Source organism: Dasypus novemcinctus, chromosome 24, assembly GCF_030445035.2.
Source record: "Dasypus novemcinctus isolate mDasNov1 chromosome 24, mDasNov1.1.hap2, whole genome shotgun sequence".
Lineage (NCBI taxonomy): Eukaryota > Metazoa > Chordata > Mammalia > Cingulata > Dasypodidae > Dasypus > Dasypus novemcinctus.
This window is the reverse complement of record NC_080696.1, coordinates 62,865,793-62,884,594: the sequence shown is the minus strand read 5'-3', so window position 1 is coordinate 62,884,594 and position 18,802 is coordinate 62,865,793. Positions and strand designations below refer to the sequence as shown.

At 41.4% G+C, this 18,802-nt stretch overlaps 1 protein-coding gene across 1 annotated transcript in view; it reads right to left on the bottom strand.

The window, feature by feature from the left end:
* Window positions 1-1,724: 1,724 nt before the first annotated feature.
* ZNF831 (zinc finger protein 831) overlaps window positions 1,725-18,802 on the bottom strand; it is a 74,328-nt gene continuing 57,250 nt past the window's right edge. Inside the window, exons 4-5 of the mRNA XM_004460165.4 lie at window positions 7,528-7,688; window positions 1,725-6,831 (exon numbers count right to left, since the gene is read on the bottom strand). Of these exons, the coding sequence (XP_004460222.1) occupies window positions 6,010-6,831; window positions 7,528-7,688 (983 nt within the window). The 3' untranslated portion in view covers window positions 1,725-6,009. The remainder of the gene's footprint in view (window positions 6,832-7,527; window positions 7,689-18,802) is intronic.

The following is an 18,802-nucleotide window of genomic DNA, read 5'->3' as shown; positions in this document are numbered from 1 at the left end:
CTTTACCCACAGCACACTCACAAAAGGCAACCAGATTCCCACCGTGGCCAGCACCAGGGCTGGCCACCAGGTCCCAGATGCTGCACATACAGGAACCACGGCTTCCCTAGGAATCTGTTCATTCATGCATTTATGCAGAAAAATGATTCACCTACTTGTGGACTGAAATCTCAGTGGACGAACCCAGGGCGGATCAATTGTAAAGGGTGTCAAATTGGCTTCTGGCAGTAACTGAGGAAAACAGAAAACAGACATCTGTCATAACAGGAGACGAAGGCTCCTGAAGTCCTTCTGTGTTCACGGCCCAGAGATCAACAAGCTGCCACTGAGCTGGAGACTTGAAACTTACTTTCCATAATTGTTGGTGTAGAAAAATCCATTTGCTTCAAATTTAGAAGTATGGAAGCAAGTCTTCCAGCAGAATTGAGGGAAATATTTGTGGTTCAGCATGAGCCTATCCTTGTATATATCATTTTTCACTCACCCACCAACCAACCAACCACCACAGACAAACAAACAAAAAAAAACATATTTTTCAGCAAAACAAGACAGTATGGTTACTCCTCTGAGACTGAAAGATTGTATGGCCATAACCCTTTAGGTGGGAATGTTGATTACTCAGCTGTAATATTTGAATGAAGAAACTTATATGACAAACTTACAACTCTACTTGTGGCCACCAGTTCTACTGGCTTGGAGAAAAGAAGGAGCAAGAACTGTGGTTAACAGGAATTAGGATAACTAGAAAAACTAAAGATGCACGTACCTTTTAGAGTAGTTCAGTGTTTTCCTGAGGGTTTTGGGTGTTCCACTGGTGATATGATGATGATATATAAGCGGTACATGGGTAAAAAAATTTTAATAGCTTTATATAGATTTTAGTGAATATTAGAAAAATACACATAGCTAGCAAATCAAACCTGTGATTTCACAGATATTGCTCAGGGCAATAATCTCTTTTTAAAAATAGAGATGATTTTTGAAAGTATTAAATAAATTATGTACCTGCATATGGCATATGGCAAAATGCATTTAGATTGTTCTCACACTGACGTTCGGAAATAATGGATTATAATATTACTGTTAGAGTAATTCTTACTATTAGAGTTTGATGAATTAGAAAACAGACTATGAAGACCCATCAATCAGTACATCTGCTCCTTCCATATTCCCATTCTCACTTCTCCCAATGCATTGTGTACCCACTGATTTCAAGGGGGTTTCAAGAGATATACACATAGAAGAATAATACTATGTTGGCCTGTAAAATAAGTCTACTTATTCTTGCAAAGAGTACATGAATTATCTTTATAAGGAGGTATAGTTTTGAATTAAGAATGTTTTTCCATTAATGAATAATATTAAATATCCAAGAACTATTAATTCCAAAGGGAAAAGTTTTGGATTATTGCACTGTGGATAGTGCCCTCATGTGGCTTCAAAGTTTAGCTACATTTAAGAATTTTAAAACACATTTCTAAATTATGAACCATAAAATATGGCAGACAATGACAAACAGGTATACAGACAACAGACAGAAGGAAAAAGCACAAAAGAATGTGATCATTTGCCATTACCTAATCTTTTTTGTTGAGTGGAATGGTATACCAATATGGTAGACAGGACATCTGGTCAAGCAGTTGAGAATAGTCCAATGTCCATTTACCCAGGATATTGTTTATGGTAGTTTTGATTAAAATGTTAACAACAAATCACACAAGACATTTTCATTGTCAGTTTTATTTTTATCAAAACAAAATAATTTAACCATAGAAAGAAGGAAATAAGCTTCAACAAACTACCAAGAAACCAACTGCTTCCCTGATTATGAACGATTGGTAGAGTAGTGAGTCCTGAACAGTAAACTGCCTGTGTAATATATCGCGCTATCCTCTAGGACCAAGGGTGACAGAGGCTGACTTCTTTCCCTGGCTTCTTTTCTTCCAATGGTGAAGTAATGTGCTCAAATGTTCCTCTACTTCTCCAGATCAAATTAGGTATATTTCCATGTAAGTACCAAGCATGAGTGAAAAGAATTGTACAAGGTAGAAATCTAGCACACAAGATTTACTAGGTCCTGACACCTGTATTTAATGAGTTTCGAAAGATACAGACAACGAATTGTGCTTAAACATAGGAAAATGTAGTGCTTCAAAAGCCAAGGAGTCTCACTCACAGGAACTAGTGGAATAACAACTGAAGTGAAGAAAAAGACACAAACCGTGTTTGCTGCAGTAGTAAAAATATGATTATCCATAGAGCCAGGCAGGCCATTTTCTCCTCACCATATTAAATTATGTCTGGGGAGTTGAGCAGCAGCACATTCTAATAATGATGACAGTTTCCATAACTATAAAAATCTGCTGCACCAGGCAAGTTTTGTGCAAAATGCAAATTTCTATGCTGGGGAAAAAATGAATAATGTGATCATTCTAAGTAATGAATGTAAATGCAAGGAAATACTTTTTGGCATGAGGCTGCAATTTGGGCATCTTTCGTGCCAGGGTCTGTTGGTCACAGGATGCTTTCGTGAGCCTCTTCATCCCATCTCAGCTGTAGAAGGGGGTTTTAGGAAGGGAACGTTTTTAACTTGATCTCAGCCACCCAGTATGCAGAGTTTTGATTAGCATTCAGAGACATCCCTTCCCCATCTTTTTTCATCACTTGGCAAACAAACCATCGGTCACCGGGTTGTGAACCAAAGGGAAAGAAGCTTCATCCAGAATCTTAAAGGCTGTGGACAAAGCAATGGACAAGCTGATCCTCATCTCTACCAATGTCCCAATGAACCCGGATGGGGAGCCTACATCAGAACAGGCAGTATTCAGTTCTCCACCAGGAGCAAGGTGGCTGATGAGTCACTTAACAGCACAAGTTGCCAAGAGAGAGGCTGCCGAAAGCTCTCTCCCCGACACATCTTCAAAAAAGCAAGGCCTGGGCTGGACAGGCGCGGTCAGAGGTGAACCTGGGGTGAGTCTTGGGGCTTGGGTCTCTTGCCCTGAGAGAAGGCAAATTACTCAAAGTGCTCACCCCGGGCCATGCCTGCACCCCTGGAGCGACCCCCAGGGGAAGGCGCTGAGGCAGCAGCTGGTTAAGAGCCACATCTGAAGGTAATGAGGAAAGGTGACCGCCCTGCGCAGAGAGAAGACTCCCTGACCTTTACACTCTGGTTTGCCTTGTTCTAAAATAAGTTTGTTTTCCCTCAGCCACAGGAGAATGGGAAACTGCAGCAATTACCAATTGAAAATACAGAAATTTTATTCTCAGGAACCCAAAGTGGGTTACAGGCCACGGGTGGCGTCTTTAACATGTGTCTCCATAATTACATTCCACTTTAAGAAAACAGATAGGAAAGTTAGGCTTTATAAAATCAGAGATTGTTCACTGCATTATAAAAGGATTGATTCTTCATTTAAGAAAAAAAATCTTTACCTTAGGATGCCTTTCAATAGACCACTCCTTTAGAGTCATTCAAAATACATTTTGATTTATTAAAAAAACCAAAACATTGAAACATAGCTTTTCAGAAATTCACGCTCATATAAAGTAAAATACACTTGTAAACATTGTCACTCACTAGCTAAATGACGGGCTGAGACAGGATGGCTTGGCAACCTGCCACCTTTGTACGAGAGGCACAGGAAGCCAAAGAGATTGGATGGGCGGTCTGCCATATTTGCTCTGGGGTGGGAGAGGGCGGCCACGGGGCACAGAGAAGGACCGCCCTTCCACCACTATCCTGAGGCCAGTGCTGCTTGGAGCTGTGGATTACTGGTTTAGGGTCAGTGACCCACTTGGCAGCTCAGCTGTCACTCAAGACAGAAGGACCTAGAAGATGGTTTTCTCCCTGGACCAGTCGCCATTTGAGGCCTGGCAGTCTTTGGGCCAATTCAGGCCAAGGAATGTTGTCTTAATTCTTAATTAATAGTCATGCTTTGTTTTTTACGTTAATTTTTGAATTGTCAGTCAATATTTATAAACTCGGTGCTTGTACCCCCAAATCTAGAATTCTCTTAAAAAGATCAGGGTGAGCTTCCCTGAGCTGAAGGTGTCTTTGTTTCATAACATACACACACACCCTCCAGTCTCCAAACTTTTTGCATGCAGGACCCCTGCTGTGATGATTTTAGAGGAGGGACACCTCTAAAACAGAGTCCACGTGTGCAAAGGAGAGGGCGGCTCCTGTCATCTGTGCTCAAGCACTGAAGCCTGGAGGGCATTTTAGCTCAGCTCAGCCAAGTCTCGCGAGCACGGGGTGCCAAGATTGCCCAGCTAAGGACAAAGCCAGGGTGCCGCTCGCCCATTCCGCACAGTGCTGTCCTCCTTCCTCAACCACTGCTCTGGTTACCCAGGCATGGATAATCCCCAAGGGCAGACAGACAGCCACCATGCCATTTTTGTTTGGCTTTACGAGAGCATTAAGTAAATGGCTAGCATCCTTCTTGCCTTGGCTGGACTTGAAATCACCTGGATATTTAAGAGCCCGTATGAAATGACCACAGACAGAGGCTAAGCAACCAGGTGAAGCTGGTCTCATACTGAAGTTTTCTATGAATAACCCTAAAATTGGAAAATTCAAATGAAGACACTTGCAATTTGCCCCCACTTAGTCACAGGCGAGGACTTATTAAAGTATATTCATATGTGTGAGATGTTTTGCATTGCTACCTCGCCTTTGCAGAACTAGATGCCGTATGAACATCATTACATCAAAGTCAAGCCAAAAGAGCTCAGCTATAAATTTCAAATTGTGCAAAATCATACCAAATGCTGGTACAAAATTTTATTGAAATGCAGCAGTGTTGATCCTTTAAGATTTTCTTCTCCCATCTAAGGAGAGGGAGAGCAAGGCAGTACAGCTGAGGCTTTGCTCCCCTGGCTCGCTGACGTAGATTTGCTATTTTCTTCTGCACAGGGGCGCACAGGCTTGGAATGCTGGGAAGTTTTATCTCTGCTGTTCTGACTTGCACAATACAGAGGCTGATTTAATTTGACAGCAAAGTAACATCAAGCCCCCAAAATAAAATTACTGAGATGGAAAACAGCGTCAAAACTCCAATTAGTTTTGTATCCTTGAAGCTTCGGGAGGAAATCTAAAAGGCCCCCGTCACAATGAGCAGGCATCAATTTAAGCTGCGGAGATGACTAAAGTGTAAGCCTCTAATTGAAATTGCTCAGAGCACAATATGACAAAAAGAATCAAAGGAAAATAAGTGAATCTTTCCCCTCAAAAAATGACTCATTACCAAGAGACTGTTCTATTAACTTTTAAAGCAGCCTTCCTTTGTAAGCTCTAGAAAAACCAAGGGTGGCGGACGTCTCCAGAGGCAGAGAGCCAGGAACAAGCGTGGGGCTTGCTTGTGCGGTTGAGCCTTAGAGAAACACTGCCCATTTGTGCAGCTGTTAAAAACCATCAGCACCTCACCAGATCAGAAGCCTTTGGAAGTATATTTACAACTTCCACTGAGGAAGCAAATTAGAACAACCAAACCAGTTTCTTTTACCAAATCAGGATTCTGTCTCCAGAATGAACAGAAGTATCTTGATGCCCAACTCACCTCCCATCTCTTTTTCAAGCTACCTTGACCATCCCAAGCCTGCTTTACCACCTTTGTAGCAACCCCTCAACCCATTAGCGGAGGGGTCCGTTGCCTTGACTCGCTGGTTCAGAAATGTGTCCCCTGTGGCTCTCTTGGTTGGTGTCATTTTACTCAAGTCAGGGATTGGGGACTGATGTGCAGGAGAGGGCTGTTGAGACGCAGTCTCTGGGCCTTGAGAGTTGTGAGACAGCTTCATTTTCACGGTAGCTCTGCCCTGCGCCTAGTGAACAAGCCTCGAGCCTCGGGGACATGCCCGAGGGAGCTGCAAAGGGGTGTGGCTGAGTGGGGGTGGAGTTGGCTCTCCTCAGAGGTGCTTCTTAAATAGAGTTCCACTCTCTCGCCAGCTCAACAACACTTACTTGCGAAGCACCCACAGTCTCTGAGTGTAGACGCCATCTTTCTGGAAGGTTCATATTTCTATAACTAACCGGTCTTCATCGTCGCTGCTGGTGTCACTGAATTCCACTCGTGTTTGTTTTCTCATTCCTTCCAGACTCCTCTTCTTGATGGTTTTAGAAGGGGCTTCAGGGATTTCTGTGGGCTGCCCTGGGTTCGAAGGAATGACACTATCAGAGATTAATCCAGGTACTTGACATTGCCCACTCTTGTTTCCTGAAGTGGGGCAGGGAGTGACTTTTTCCCCATACCCGAATTGCCCCCTGGAAGGAAAAGATGGCATGTCTCTCCCTTCCTCTTGGTGTGAACTCTTTGAACTTGGCCCCAAGGCTGATATTTCAAGGTGAGTTTTCCCAGTTGACCCCAATGATACCGAACATGAAAGTCTCTGTCCAGCTAAAGGTTTCTCTGGCAGAGGCGAAGGAGTAGCTTTTCTGCCTGGGGGGCTTTGTGCCAGGCTCTCTCCCACAGCCCAGTTGTGGCCTTGTGGCTCTGCAGTGGGAATTCCCAGGGTGGCGTGGCCTGCTCTGGTCCCTGGAGAAGTACAAATGGCAGCTGCAGAGGTAGCAACGTCAAGGTTGGGAGAACTTCCTTGGGAGTCAGAGGAAAAGGGCTCTTGAGCATCTGAGAAAATGCACGGTTTGGCATCTACTGGGACTTGCTCCTGGGAGAGAAGCAGCTGGGTCTCCAGCAACCCTACACCAAGACCTTTGCCATGTGGTGCAAGGTTGTCCTTAGCCTCTGCCAAGCAGGAGTCGGACTGAAGGGATAATTCTGGTAGGGGAGTGGTGCTCTGAGAATTGTCTCCATGCTCCCCAGCAGATGGAGAAATATTCTGTAACAAAGTACAAAGAAAAGAAATGGGAAGGATAAAGATTAACTGACATATACACACACAGCACACACGCACACACACAAAACTGTGGTCAGAAACACAATCTTTCATGAAAACAATGTCTTGAGGTCTTAATATTGTTCACTGTGTGTGAACTTCAATATGATGTCCTCAATAAATTCCCATTAATAATTAATTGATGCATTATCTTGAGCAAAGCTCCTTATTGAGACAAAGTCGGTTGCTGAGATCGCACTATGCTTTTTTCTGGCTTTGTTAAAAAACAAAACCACTCAATTATCCAACCGGTTCTGAGCTTCCGATTTTAAGTCACCGTTGTTCATCAGGCGAATGTGTTTCTCTAGTATTTTAGATTAAGCTTATGTTTTTCCTGGAGCAATATTTTTCAAAGGATGGTCTTTTTAGTATCCCAAAATCTGCTGGGGATTCCTGCATGAGGACAAGTTCTCTGCTCCAGGCAGGAATTAATTATACACAATCAGCCATCAGTAAATCATCCTAACAGCTTCTTTCCACGCAGAGTGCTTGAAGGTGATCGGTGCCTTGCTAGGCTTATACACCTGGAAGCTTTGGTAGCTGACCAGAGCTGAGCTTTGTCACATGGACAACAAAAACGGAGAGAGGCATAAATCCAGCCCCTGGACAGGCAGCCAGACTCAAAATCACAAGACCCACCTTCACAGATAGTTTTTCTCTTTCCATGACATTTCTTGAACCTGTGCTAGGAGAGAAGGTTCCTGAGTTTGGTCTGCAGTAATTTTCATTCTTCTCTTCATTTCCACCATAAAGAGATGATTCTGAGGTGGCACAAGATGGCTCACCTTGTAGATTTAGACCTAAAAGGAGGGCAGCATATTTACATACATTTGAAATGATAAAAACACATAGCAATTTCCCAAGAGAGTGTCTGTGTAATCATGAGAGCACTGATCTCGTCAACCCTCATCTCACATGATTTGTCTGGAAACTCGGTTCACCTCAACAGGCTTGGTCAAATAAAATATCTCTACTTCCATAAAGGGAAGAAATGGCAAAATCAACACCCAAAGTAATACAAATTCCTAAATTATTTATATTTTAAAAGATATTTCATACAGGTTTTTTTTTTCCAGCAGAGTCATCTTCCCGATGTTTGTTTAGATTGATTTTATTTTTTTATTTTATTTTTTTAATTATTTATTTATTATTTTTTTTAAATTACATTAAAAAAAAATGAGGTCCCATTCAACCCCACCGCCCCCGCCCCCCACTCCCCCCACAGCAACACTCTCTCCCATCATCATGACACATCCATTGCACCTGGTAAGTTCATCTCTGAGCATCACTGCACCCCATAGTCAATGGTCCACATCATAGCCCAGACTCTCTCACGTTCCATCCAGTGGGCCCTGGGGGGATCTACAATGTCCCGTAATTGTCCGTGAAGCACTATCCAGGACAACTCCACGTCCCGAAAATGCCTCCACATCTCATCTCTTCCTCCCATTCCCCACACCCAGCAGCCACCATGGCTACCCTTCCCACACCCATTCCACATTTTCTCTGTGGACATTGGATTGGTTGTGTCCATTGCACACCTATGTCAAGTGAGGGCTTAGATTCCACATGGGTACTGGATGCACTCCTGCCTATACAGACATTTCACTCTCCATCACTTATTATCAGTGTCATAGAGACAACCATGTCTTAGTCTCAGTTAGAGCACAGAGAGCAGAAGCTAAGGTCTGGCTTTTGTGCTGCTGTTGTTTTGTTGTGGTGGTGGTTACTGTTGTGATTTGGGTGGAGAGCAGAGGGGGAGGCAGGGAATTGACCTTGACAATGTCCACAAAATAGGAGGATCTCTCACAACTGTCCTTTCCTCACCCTTCACCATGACTCACTCCTCCATGTTATAATATTGGCCTGGGATACAGGTTAAAAGGACTACAGAATTTCAGAAGGTAGATGACATCATGAGCTAGGGTTATAAAAGACTCTCAAGTGACCGTGTCAGCAGAGAAGCAGCACCTGAATCTTCTCTTTTATTGAAAGTAAAGTCACACATGCACAGAGTTTTAAAAAGCCAAACCTATCTACTTATTAGGAAAATAACAACCCCTGCCCACCCAACCTACTTTGTTTCACCTCAGAGTCTTTTGACATTTACCTCTTTCACTCCTAATAACATACTTACAGTGTTACTTGCCAAGTTTTTTGAATTTGAATATAGTAGTCATCAGTAGCACACATGCACACACTTCCTCTCAACAGTCATTTAACTATGGTGCCATAATTTTAATATTTAGATGAATATTCGATGTCAGCATTATGATCAGTAATGCAGCTTTCAGTGCTGAGCCATGTAGTGTACTATGATTACTTGGATTTTCTTGCACAACCTTGTTTTCCCTGGAGTTAATAATTATTTTATTTTTCTATTTTGCTTAGTTTTCCATTGACTTATTACCAAAAACATTCCCCAACTCCAAATTATCTAAAGTTTCTATCAGTTTCATTTCCTTAGAAATATCTATCTCTCTTGGAACTTTCTGACATGTACCAAATTGACTGCAGCTCACTAAGCCCAATACACAGCTGCTCCTGGGACTCCCCTTCACCACCACTGCAGTAATTCTCTTCCCCTCTTTCTGGAATCCACAACCCCTGAGACTTCCTTTTTCTTGCTTTCTTAATGTAAAATCTCCAGGAACTTCATGAGAAAGAGTACATGAAATAAAATTGCTTAGACTTTAATTGACAGCTTGTCTGGGTATAATATTTTAAATTGGAAATCATTTTCCTTTGGAATTGAAGATGTTCCTCTTTTGAGTTCCAGTTGTTGAGAAGCCTGGAGCAAATATGGTCCATGATTCATGACCCTTTGGATGAAACCTTTTTGTTTTTCCCTCTCTGGAAGCTCCTAGGCACTCAATGGGCCTTTTAAATCTGGAAATCCATGCCCTTTGGTTTTATAAAAACGTGTTAAATGATTTCCTTGGTATTGTCTTTCCGTTTTGCCTTTTTTCTCTTTCTAGATCTGTTCTTATTAAATTATCAGAGCTCCTGAACTAACTTCAATTTCTCTTTTCTCTCTTATTTTCTATTTCTTTGTCTTTTTGTTTTACTTTTGGGGACTTCCCTCAACTTTAAATTCCAACTCATGAATTTCGGTATCTGCTATTATGTTTTTGGAATTTCTAAGAGCCCTTTCTTATTACCTGCTCCTTTTTTATAACATCCTGTTCTTATTTCATGGATCAGATGTGTTCTATCTCTGGCAATATTAAGAACTGCTGTTGTTGTCTGTGTTGAAGTTTCCCTCTTCTTACATAGCCACTATTTCTTCCAAGTTGCTTTGTTTCAGTTTGTTTTGATCCCTCTCTTTCCTGAGGTACCTCCCAATCTTAAATATCTGCTCATATTTAAGAAGTGGACACTATGAAAGCTGATTGGGAGTTCTTTACAGGTACAAACTGCCAACCATGTGCCTCTCTGTCTGGTGATCTGGTTGCCCTGTATAAGTTGTAAGTCCTGATGCCATTCCACACAGGATGGCCAGTGTCTACAAAGAAGTCTTGCAGTCTTCTGCCAGGAAAGTATAAGCTGGGCTGCCAGCATTCCTGAGTCAAAATTGGGGAAGGAGATTTGGGGGCTTAATATGCAGTATTAACCATGTGTTTTCACCTCCCTCCTGAACTAGCTGTACCTAGTGTTTCCTAGCACTTTGTATCCTCTTCAGAGGTTAAGCCCCTCATCTTCTGCTGAGATGTGGGGGAGGGGACATTGTCCACCTCTGAGAAGCAGGGGTGGGGTGGGCATTTGTGAGTCTGATGGCTTCTTAGTTTTTCAACCAATCTTCCTATTTTCAGCCCCACCTGATGCCATGAGTTTCTGAGTTTTTAGGGATTTCCCCACTGTTAAATCAGGATTAAGTTGTCTTGAGTCGGCTGAGTCACCTACCACTCACCCTCTGCATTCCAGCTTCCATCATTTCCTCTCTAAGTCTTTTTGTCCCGATGGGCCTGCGCTTTACAAACACAGTTCTTTACTAACGTCTCCTGGGTTTTTAGAGGAAAATGGAGGCAGTCGCATGTGTTCTGCCCTCTATCTTAAACCAAAAGAATAGATACACATCTTTTATCTCCAGGGCTAGGCTCACAGGTCACCAAGGAACTAGTGCTGAGCAAATCTACTCTGAAAAGCCAGAGAGAGGTGTAAAGTTCTGGGAACAGTTTGTAGCAATGGTTTTACTACAATACCATCTTTATTTAAGCCACCTTGTGCATTGGGATCATTCAATGGCAGAGAACCAGGTTCTGATATTCGTTTGTATAACAAGTATGCCCTGAGCACCTTCCGTGGACCAGGCACCACCATCAACCTGGGCGGGGGGTGGGGGGGGTCACGAAGAGCAAAATAAGCCTGACCCTGGCCGTCAAGGAGCTTTTTCTATATCAGGGAAAGAAAAACAAATACAAGTAAATAGAGAAAGAAGATAATTTCCGATTGCAATGAGGGTCTTGAAGGAAATGAGCAGAGGGTGGAGCTGTGACAGTCACAACAAATTGGGAGTAATTGCAACAAATCTGGTATCATCAGATATCGACTGATGTCGCTGAGGAAGGCCTCTGAAAGGTGCCACATGAAATGAGACCTGCAGGATGAAAAAGCTTAAGCCCCACGGAGGACACACCACACAAAGGACAAACCTAGAGCTCCCGAGGTGGATGGAGACTGGGGGCCAGTAGCAAGGGGGCAGGGGGCAAAACGAAGGTGGGGAAGTTGACAGAGAGCTGGATCTTATGGGAAGCAGGCAGCCGAGGTAAGAAGTTTAGGTTTTATTCTGCTTTCATTGTGAAGAAACCAAGGAAAATTCTTCAGCAGGGGTCTATATTTTATAGACACATCTTGCTACCAACTGAAGACTACATTGAGGGAAGAGGTGGGAAAACAAGTTTACTAGGGTAGGCTAGAGGCCAGCTGAGATGACTAAGATGTGGAAGTAGGAATGGGGAAAATGGATGGATTCAAGACATGAATAGATTTGGTTTCTTTCTCACCTGTGAAAAATCACCAAACAATAATAATAATGATAAACATTTCTGTAACCCCAAACACAAGCACCTGCTCTAAGTAGATTAAGCTATGTCCCCCACCTCTGCCCCGGTGGCAAAACACCCAGGCAATTCATTCAATTCAATGAAGAGTAAAACCAATCAGTATAGAGAAAATAATCAGATTGGCCAAATGTCTTCCCAACAGGTTGTTTGTGTTTTTAAGTTTAAGCAGAAAGGTCACGCACCCATTTGACCAATAACTTCTGACTCATCTGAGAAAGTGAGGAAAGAAAACCCGCTGATTTAATTTGCTTTTGACCCTACAGTCTACAGAGAAAAGTGAGTTATCTTTGATAATTGTGAAAAATGCCCAAATAACGTCATTGAAGTGTGTTAAACTAATTTGGGTTATTGAGGAAGGATGCTAACTTGCTTTTAAATGAATGGCCCTTTTCAAAAAGTAAGTAGCGTCCTGGTCAAATTTTAAAGCACAGAATGTGATCCTGTTTAGTGTTTGCATCTCACTGTATGAATCACTTCCTACTTCTTCAGAAATTGCAGATTCCTCGGTCTTAATGCAATCTGGGGAAATTCAGCTGCTCTTACACAATTACGTGAATCTTATTAGAGAGGCCAGCTCTCATCACAGCCCTCTGTGCCATTCTGTTGCCCCTGATTGAAGGCTAATAATTTTCCTCAGAAAGAATTGCCAAACCACATTTAGAGTAAGAGACAGCTTAAAGTGTTGTGGCAATTTTAGATTTAGCCATATTGAGAAGACTATGGGAAACTGTAAAATAATTAGAAAGAAAATGAAGTGGAGAAACAAAAGGATGAAACTTACAGAATCATCTTAGACATCTTTAATGCCAAAACATCCTTTGCTATATTATTTCTAGGCCTTTTAAAAATCCTAATAAATGCATGATTCTAATATCATGATCTGAAAATACACATAATCTGATGCATTTCTTTAGGTTGCTCCAATTCACCAAAAACTCCATTGATTTGGATTCCACAAACTCTGAGTTATAAGGAAGAGAGAAAGTGAGTCCACAATGTTGACCTACTGAGCAAGCTACAAGAATAAACAGGAAGGAAGGCGTTATCTCCTCGACTATTAATTGATTTGAGATTAAATTATTCAGAAGCATCATCGTCATTAAAGGATACATACTACACTGGCAATTTAACTTTGCAATTATTTAAAGAAAGCTAGGCAGGGCTCTACAAGCAATCTTTTTTGTGGGCAGTTATTTGCTCATGTGTTTCAATATCTGTTGAGCACATACTCTGTGCCAGGCATTATGCTAAACACAGGGAATTTGTTCAGGGGCAAACCAAGCAGACATGTCCTCATGGAAATTACAGTCTAATAGGGGAGAAATTCAGAAAGCAAATAATAATGCAAAAAATTCACCAAGCAAATGTGCTAACAACTACTACCAAGGAAAGAGTACCGGATATTGGGGGAAGGTGGAACAGTGCCCTGACCCAATCTATATGTATAGACTAAAATCATTCTGATGCTGCAGCCCTTCTGGCTGCTTTCCACTCTAAAAAGTCTGAACCATTCATTTGTTTAACTACTCAACTAATATTTTTGAAGTCCCTATTACACACCAGACATTATTCAAAAAATTTGGAACAGTAAATTCCCTTGTTTCTGCAATTCTATTACTGTCATGAAGTCTCTTTAGGAAAAAAAATGATGGCTGAACATGGTGGAAGAGTGATTGTTCCTTGCAGGCAAATAGGTTGAGAGATGCGGGAAGTCGATCCCAATCAGGAAATGTTTAGAAGGCAGTGAGTGGTGAGGCACAGCCTCAGATTGAGTTTGACAGGCAGGGAGCCAGGAATGGACTAGAAGAATACATTCATCAAATTATAAGGACAGCCTCGGGTATTTCTGTACTGTCCTGATGCAAGGCTTTGAAAGTTTGCCTCTCAGTAATCATAAATGATGCTTTTGTTTTAGAAACCACTTTTCGTCATGGTTTTCTGTTGCTCTGATGAGAGGCAATCGGGACAACTGCTGTCCCCCAAAGAAAGTTTCTACCTGATCGATGTTTCATGCAACGTGGTGTTTAAAATCTTGCTTTAAGTTTAAAGTTTAATCATGACCAGATCACAAGAGCATGTCTTTAAAATAAGGTAAAAATGGGATTGTGAAATCATATAAGGAAAAAATTTGATTAAATAAATGCCATTAGAAACATCAAATGCCCAGATGGAGCCCAGCAAATCTACTTAATGTATCGTTGTTTTTTAAAAAAGTTTCTTGTTGCTAAATGAAAACTACAGGCCAGGCCTATTCCTTGGGACATAACTGATATACCTGAAACAGCTTCCCATCTTTCCTCAAGATTCACATTCTAGAATGAAGGAGAAATTATTCTGTTTCAGCAATTTCGGAGCACTATGACTTAAATAATAGCTTTGGGGAAATAATCCTTCTCTATTAATTTTAATGAGAAATGATATAGAAAGGTCATTAGCTCCTGTCAGAGAAAGAGAAGGCAAATAGTGGGGAAAAAGAGCCCTGGAGAGGTCCCTCTCCAACCTGTTTCCTTCAGATACCTCAGAAACACATTCCAAGGAGAATTTGTGTGTGAGAGCCCAGAGAGACAGGTTAGCTCACCTGAGGCATCAGGATGAACTAACAAAAGAAATTACCCAAGAAAACTGGAGTCAACAAAGGCACCACCCACCTTTATTCCAGGGATTTATTCAACCACCTTCACAGAGTATTTAGGAATTTTCTTTTATGCATGTGTAATTAGGTAAAGCTTTTACTTCAGAAACCACCTGTAGTCGCAAACTTCTCTACATTTCTGTTGCTGAGATGAAAGGAAAGTGATTATGGTCACTTTCTCCTCTCAGGTATTTCCTCCAAACTAAGTGAATGGGGCTGGATTGAAGCATTTCAGTAACTTTAAAGCATGTACAGAATGCAACCGTGTTCCCTCGTAAAGTAAAAATGAAGGCCTACAAAATAAAGAGAAATAATGAAAACTACCCAGGAATCGTGCTTTAATTTCCTGGCTGCTAAAACAAATGCTGTAAGATGGGTTGGCTTAAACAGTGGTAACTTATTGGCTAACGGTTTTGAGGGGAGGAGAAGTCCAAAGGCATCAGCAAGGCAAAGCTTTCTCCTTGAAGACAGAGGCATTCTGGGGCAGGCGGCCTGTGGTGCTCGGCCCTTGACTTTTCTGTCACATGGCAATGCACATGGGTCTTCTTTTTCTCCTCTAGACACCACTAACTTCCATTTTTTTGGTTCTTCTTCCGTGTCCGATTTCCTTTGCACCAAAGGGCTTCAGCCATGTTGGGTTGAGACGCAGCTCCTTCAGTTTGGGCTCATCTTGGCTAACAACTCCTTCATGGGTCCTATTTGCAAATGGGTTCACACCTGAAGGGCCAGGGGTTAGGACCTGAACTTTTGTGGGGGACATGACTCAATCCCTGACAAATGGAGTTTGAAGTTTTTCTCAAAATTCACTGAGGAAAACATGTTTTGTGTGGATTTGTTTAAACCATTTGTTTAAACCAGGAGTTGTCATGACATGGGGGTGTTACCAAAAGGTAGTAGGTGGAGGCCAGGGACGCAGCTGGCCACCCTGCAATGCTCAGGAAAGGCCCCAGCAGAGTTTTCCGGCCTTAAATGTCAGGAGTGTCAAGGCTGAGAGAAACCCTGGTTTTAACCAAGGACCACAGATGCTACAGGGCCAAGGTAGCTGACACAAATGAGGGGAGCCGAAGCGGGTGGGGGGGGACATAGAAAAGTGGGGAGTAGGCCCAACCCCAAGGGGTAGCTGACCCTTGGCTCCAGCCGACTGTGGCCGTGGAGAACAGAGGGTTCAGTTGGCCAGATCATCGATTTCTCAAGAGAACCTGGGAATTCAGACTTTATGTTTTCAAACATGGAATTAACTAATTTCTTTTTTAAAAAGTGCTATGCTAACCAACAGATCTCTGGCCTGAGATGGCCCAATGAGGGGCTAGTTTGTGAGTCATTATTTAAGAAGCTCAGGTACACGGGAGCTAGTGACAAAGCTTTAGGATGACCCCGTCTCTGCTCTTTGGTGGAAGAAAAGTTGAAAAGAAAAATACAGGTAAAAAAGGTTTATAGGGGGAAAAAATCTGCTTCTGATAAGTAAACAGGTAGTAGCTACTATCCAGGAGTCACTGGATATTAGGAAACTAGAAATGGGAAACTGAGCCAGAATGCTTTCAGCAATGATTGCAGCGGGGAAACCACAGGAATTGACATGCATGTCCTCCACCAGGGAAAGAGCTGATGAAATAAATCATGGTACATCCATACTATGGGATTTTATACCACTATTAAAACAATCTACTGGTACTGGCCTAGAGTTAGGTATGTACAAGACATACTGAGAAGAAAAGAGCTGTGGATTACCGCATGTGCTCTGAGCCTGTCCACATCTGTTTGCACCTGGGAAAGGTCTGCGACGCTGTGCCACAGCCTAACTCTGGGGCCTTCTGGGGGGCTGGGGTTGGGAATTGCCAGGCTGTCCTTGAACATGCCTGTGTTACTTTCTTTGTTGCAACAAGCTTGGTAATCGCTCTACTAGCTTGCAAGAAAAATAAGGTAAATAATATTGGTTCTAAAATTCAGGTGGAAAATAAGGAGGAATACCCCTGACTGCACATGCAGGGTGTGCTGGGAGTCACCCAAGAAGAGACCCCTACAAGGGGAGGCAAGTCCTCACATACCTGGAACTGAAGTTTAGTTTCTCGGGCAGAGAAAAGTTGACTCATGAAAGGAAGAGACAAGTATGTTTATCCCTCTCAAACCATATCAAGAGTATTTCTGTACTGTCCTCATTTTTTTAAAGTTTTGCCCTCTTCTGGGTAATCATTCTCGAATCTCTTTTTTCAGAAACCACTTTTCTCCGTGGTTCTCATTTCTCCTCTTTCTTAGATGAATGGCAATCAGTTTAAGAACTCTTTGCTCACCATTTTCTTAAAAAAAAAAAAAGTTACTGGGAAAGTATGCTTAAAGTCTTTTGATAAATTAAATGTTTAATCACACCCAAACAATAAGAGAATATCCTAAAATAAAGAGAGGATAAAAATTGTGAGGAAGAAGGCAGACTAAATGAAGAAAGAAAATTGTCAATATTATTTGAATTCTTTAGTGCCAAAATTGAATCAAGAACGTCTATTTTATGGATCATTACTCTCAAACTTTTCTAACTCTAAATGAAAATTGCAGAGAAAAAGTTCAGGCTTTGGAATCTAATTGCTTTATTTAAGCAATTGCCTCATCATTTCTTAAGATTTACACCCTGGAGAAGGAGGTGTTATCCTGTTTCAGCAATTCTGTAAGCAATATTACTTAACTAATGGCTTTAGGAAAAGAATATTTCCCTATTAATTCTGACAGGAAAAATAATGGTACAGAACCATTAGCTCTAGTCAGAGAAGCAGGGAGGGCATTAGTGGATGAGAGAACCCTGGAATTCAGGCTGCCATTTTGTTTTTCCTTGGGAAAACATTGTGAGGTGATTTGTGACAGAGAGAGCAAGGCACAAGAAATGCCAAGGGAGATTCTGCTCCCCACCTTGACCTCTCCAAGTTCCCCTAATGGCAACTAATGAAACCTGAAAGGCTAAAAAGAAAAAAAAAATCTAATCTACTTAATTTCAGAGAATTACATCACCATTCTCACATAATATTTAGCTATTCTACCACTTAAGCACAATTAGGGAAATCTTTTACCTCAGAAAGTACCTGTCAGAGCAGTTCTTTTTACTTATTTTTTTTTTAATGAAAGACAGCTGCTTTGATAGCTTTAATCTCAGAGGAATTTTCCCTAAACTATGTTAGTGGAGAAAAAATTCAATTAAAAATTTTCAGTCACTTAAAAACTTAGTCATGTACAGAATTCAAAACAAGAGATTACAGTGATAAGGAAAATAAATGAGACAAAGAGAAAGAATCAAAGTGCCCTCTCCCCCTTGTGCTGGAATTAAATACAAGTTTGTTATTAATAATTTAAGAAGCTCAAGTATAATAGCTAAGGTGGTATACAATGTAGCTAAGGAAGAAAATTAGAAAATCATTATATAATGATTGGTATTGTGGTGAATATCACAAAGGAGATGGGTTAAGAATCATACTTCAGGGATAGATACCTCATAAGATGAATGTCAGAAGTGACCCACCTGAGGAATCACTGACATGCCACCTCACACAACCACCCAAGGAGGGTCAAGTTGGAGGTGATGCCTCAACTCGGTTCCTCAGAGAGAAGTGGTTGGAAGACCCATCAGAGGAACGTAAAAACGCATTTTTTAAAAAATGTATTTATCAAAATCTAGCTACATCCCAGGGTATTTCTCTATCTTAATGTAATTTTCTGAAAAGTTTGTCTCTTCTAAGGAATCATGTGCTTTATTTTAGAACTACTTTTCTCAGTTATTCTCATTTCTTTTCTATTTCCTTTGATTAGAGGCAATCCATTTGAGAAGCTTTCCCTCTCAGAGAGATGTTGAGTCGAAAGTCATGTATGAAATCATTCTTAAAGTTAGAAGTTTGTATCCAAACCACAAGCACTTATTTAAATTTTAGAAAGCAAATGGGGACATGTGATGAAGAGAAAAAATAAACGATTGAAAATACCATTTGAAATCTATAGTGCCAAAATTGAATCAAGAGTATTTACTCTTTGAATTACTTTCAATGTTTCTCATTATTAAATGAGTATGTGAAAGACAGTCTATTTCTTGAAATATAATTGAGGTATTGAGCAAGCTCATTTTTCCTCAAGATTTGCATCCTTAAAAAGAAGAAATTGAGAGTTTCTGGGAAGATGGTGAATTAGAAAGACATGGAACTCACTTCTCTCCCAGAAAAATAGCAAAAATGGCCTGGAAAAAATGTTC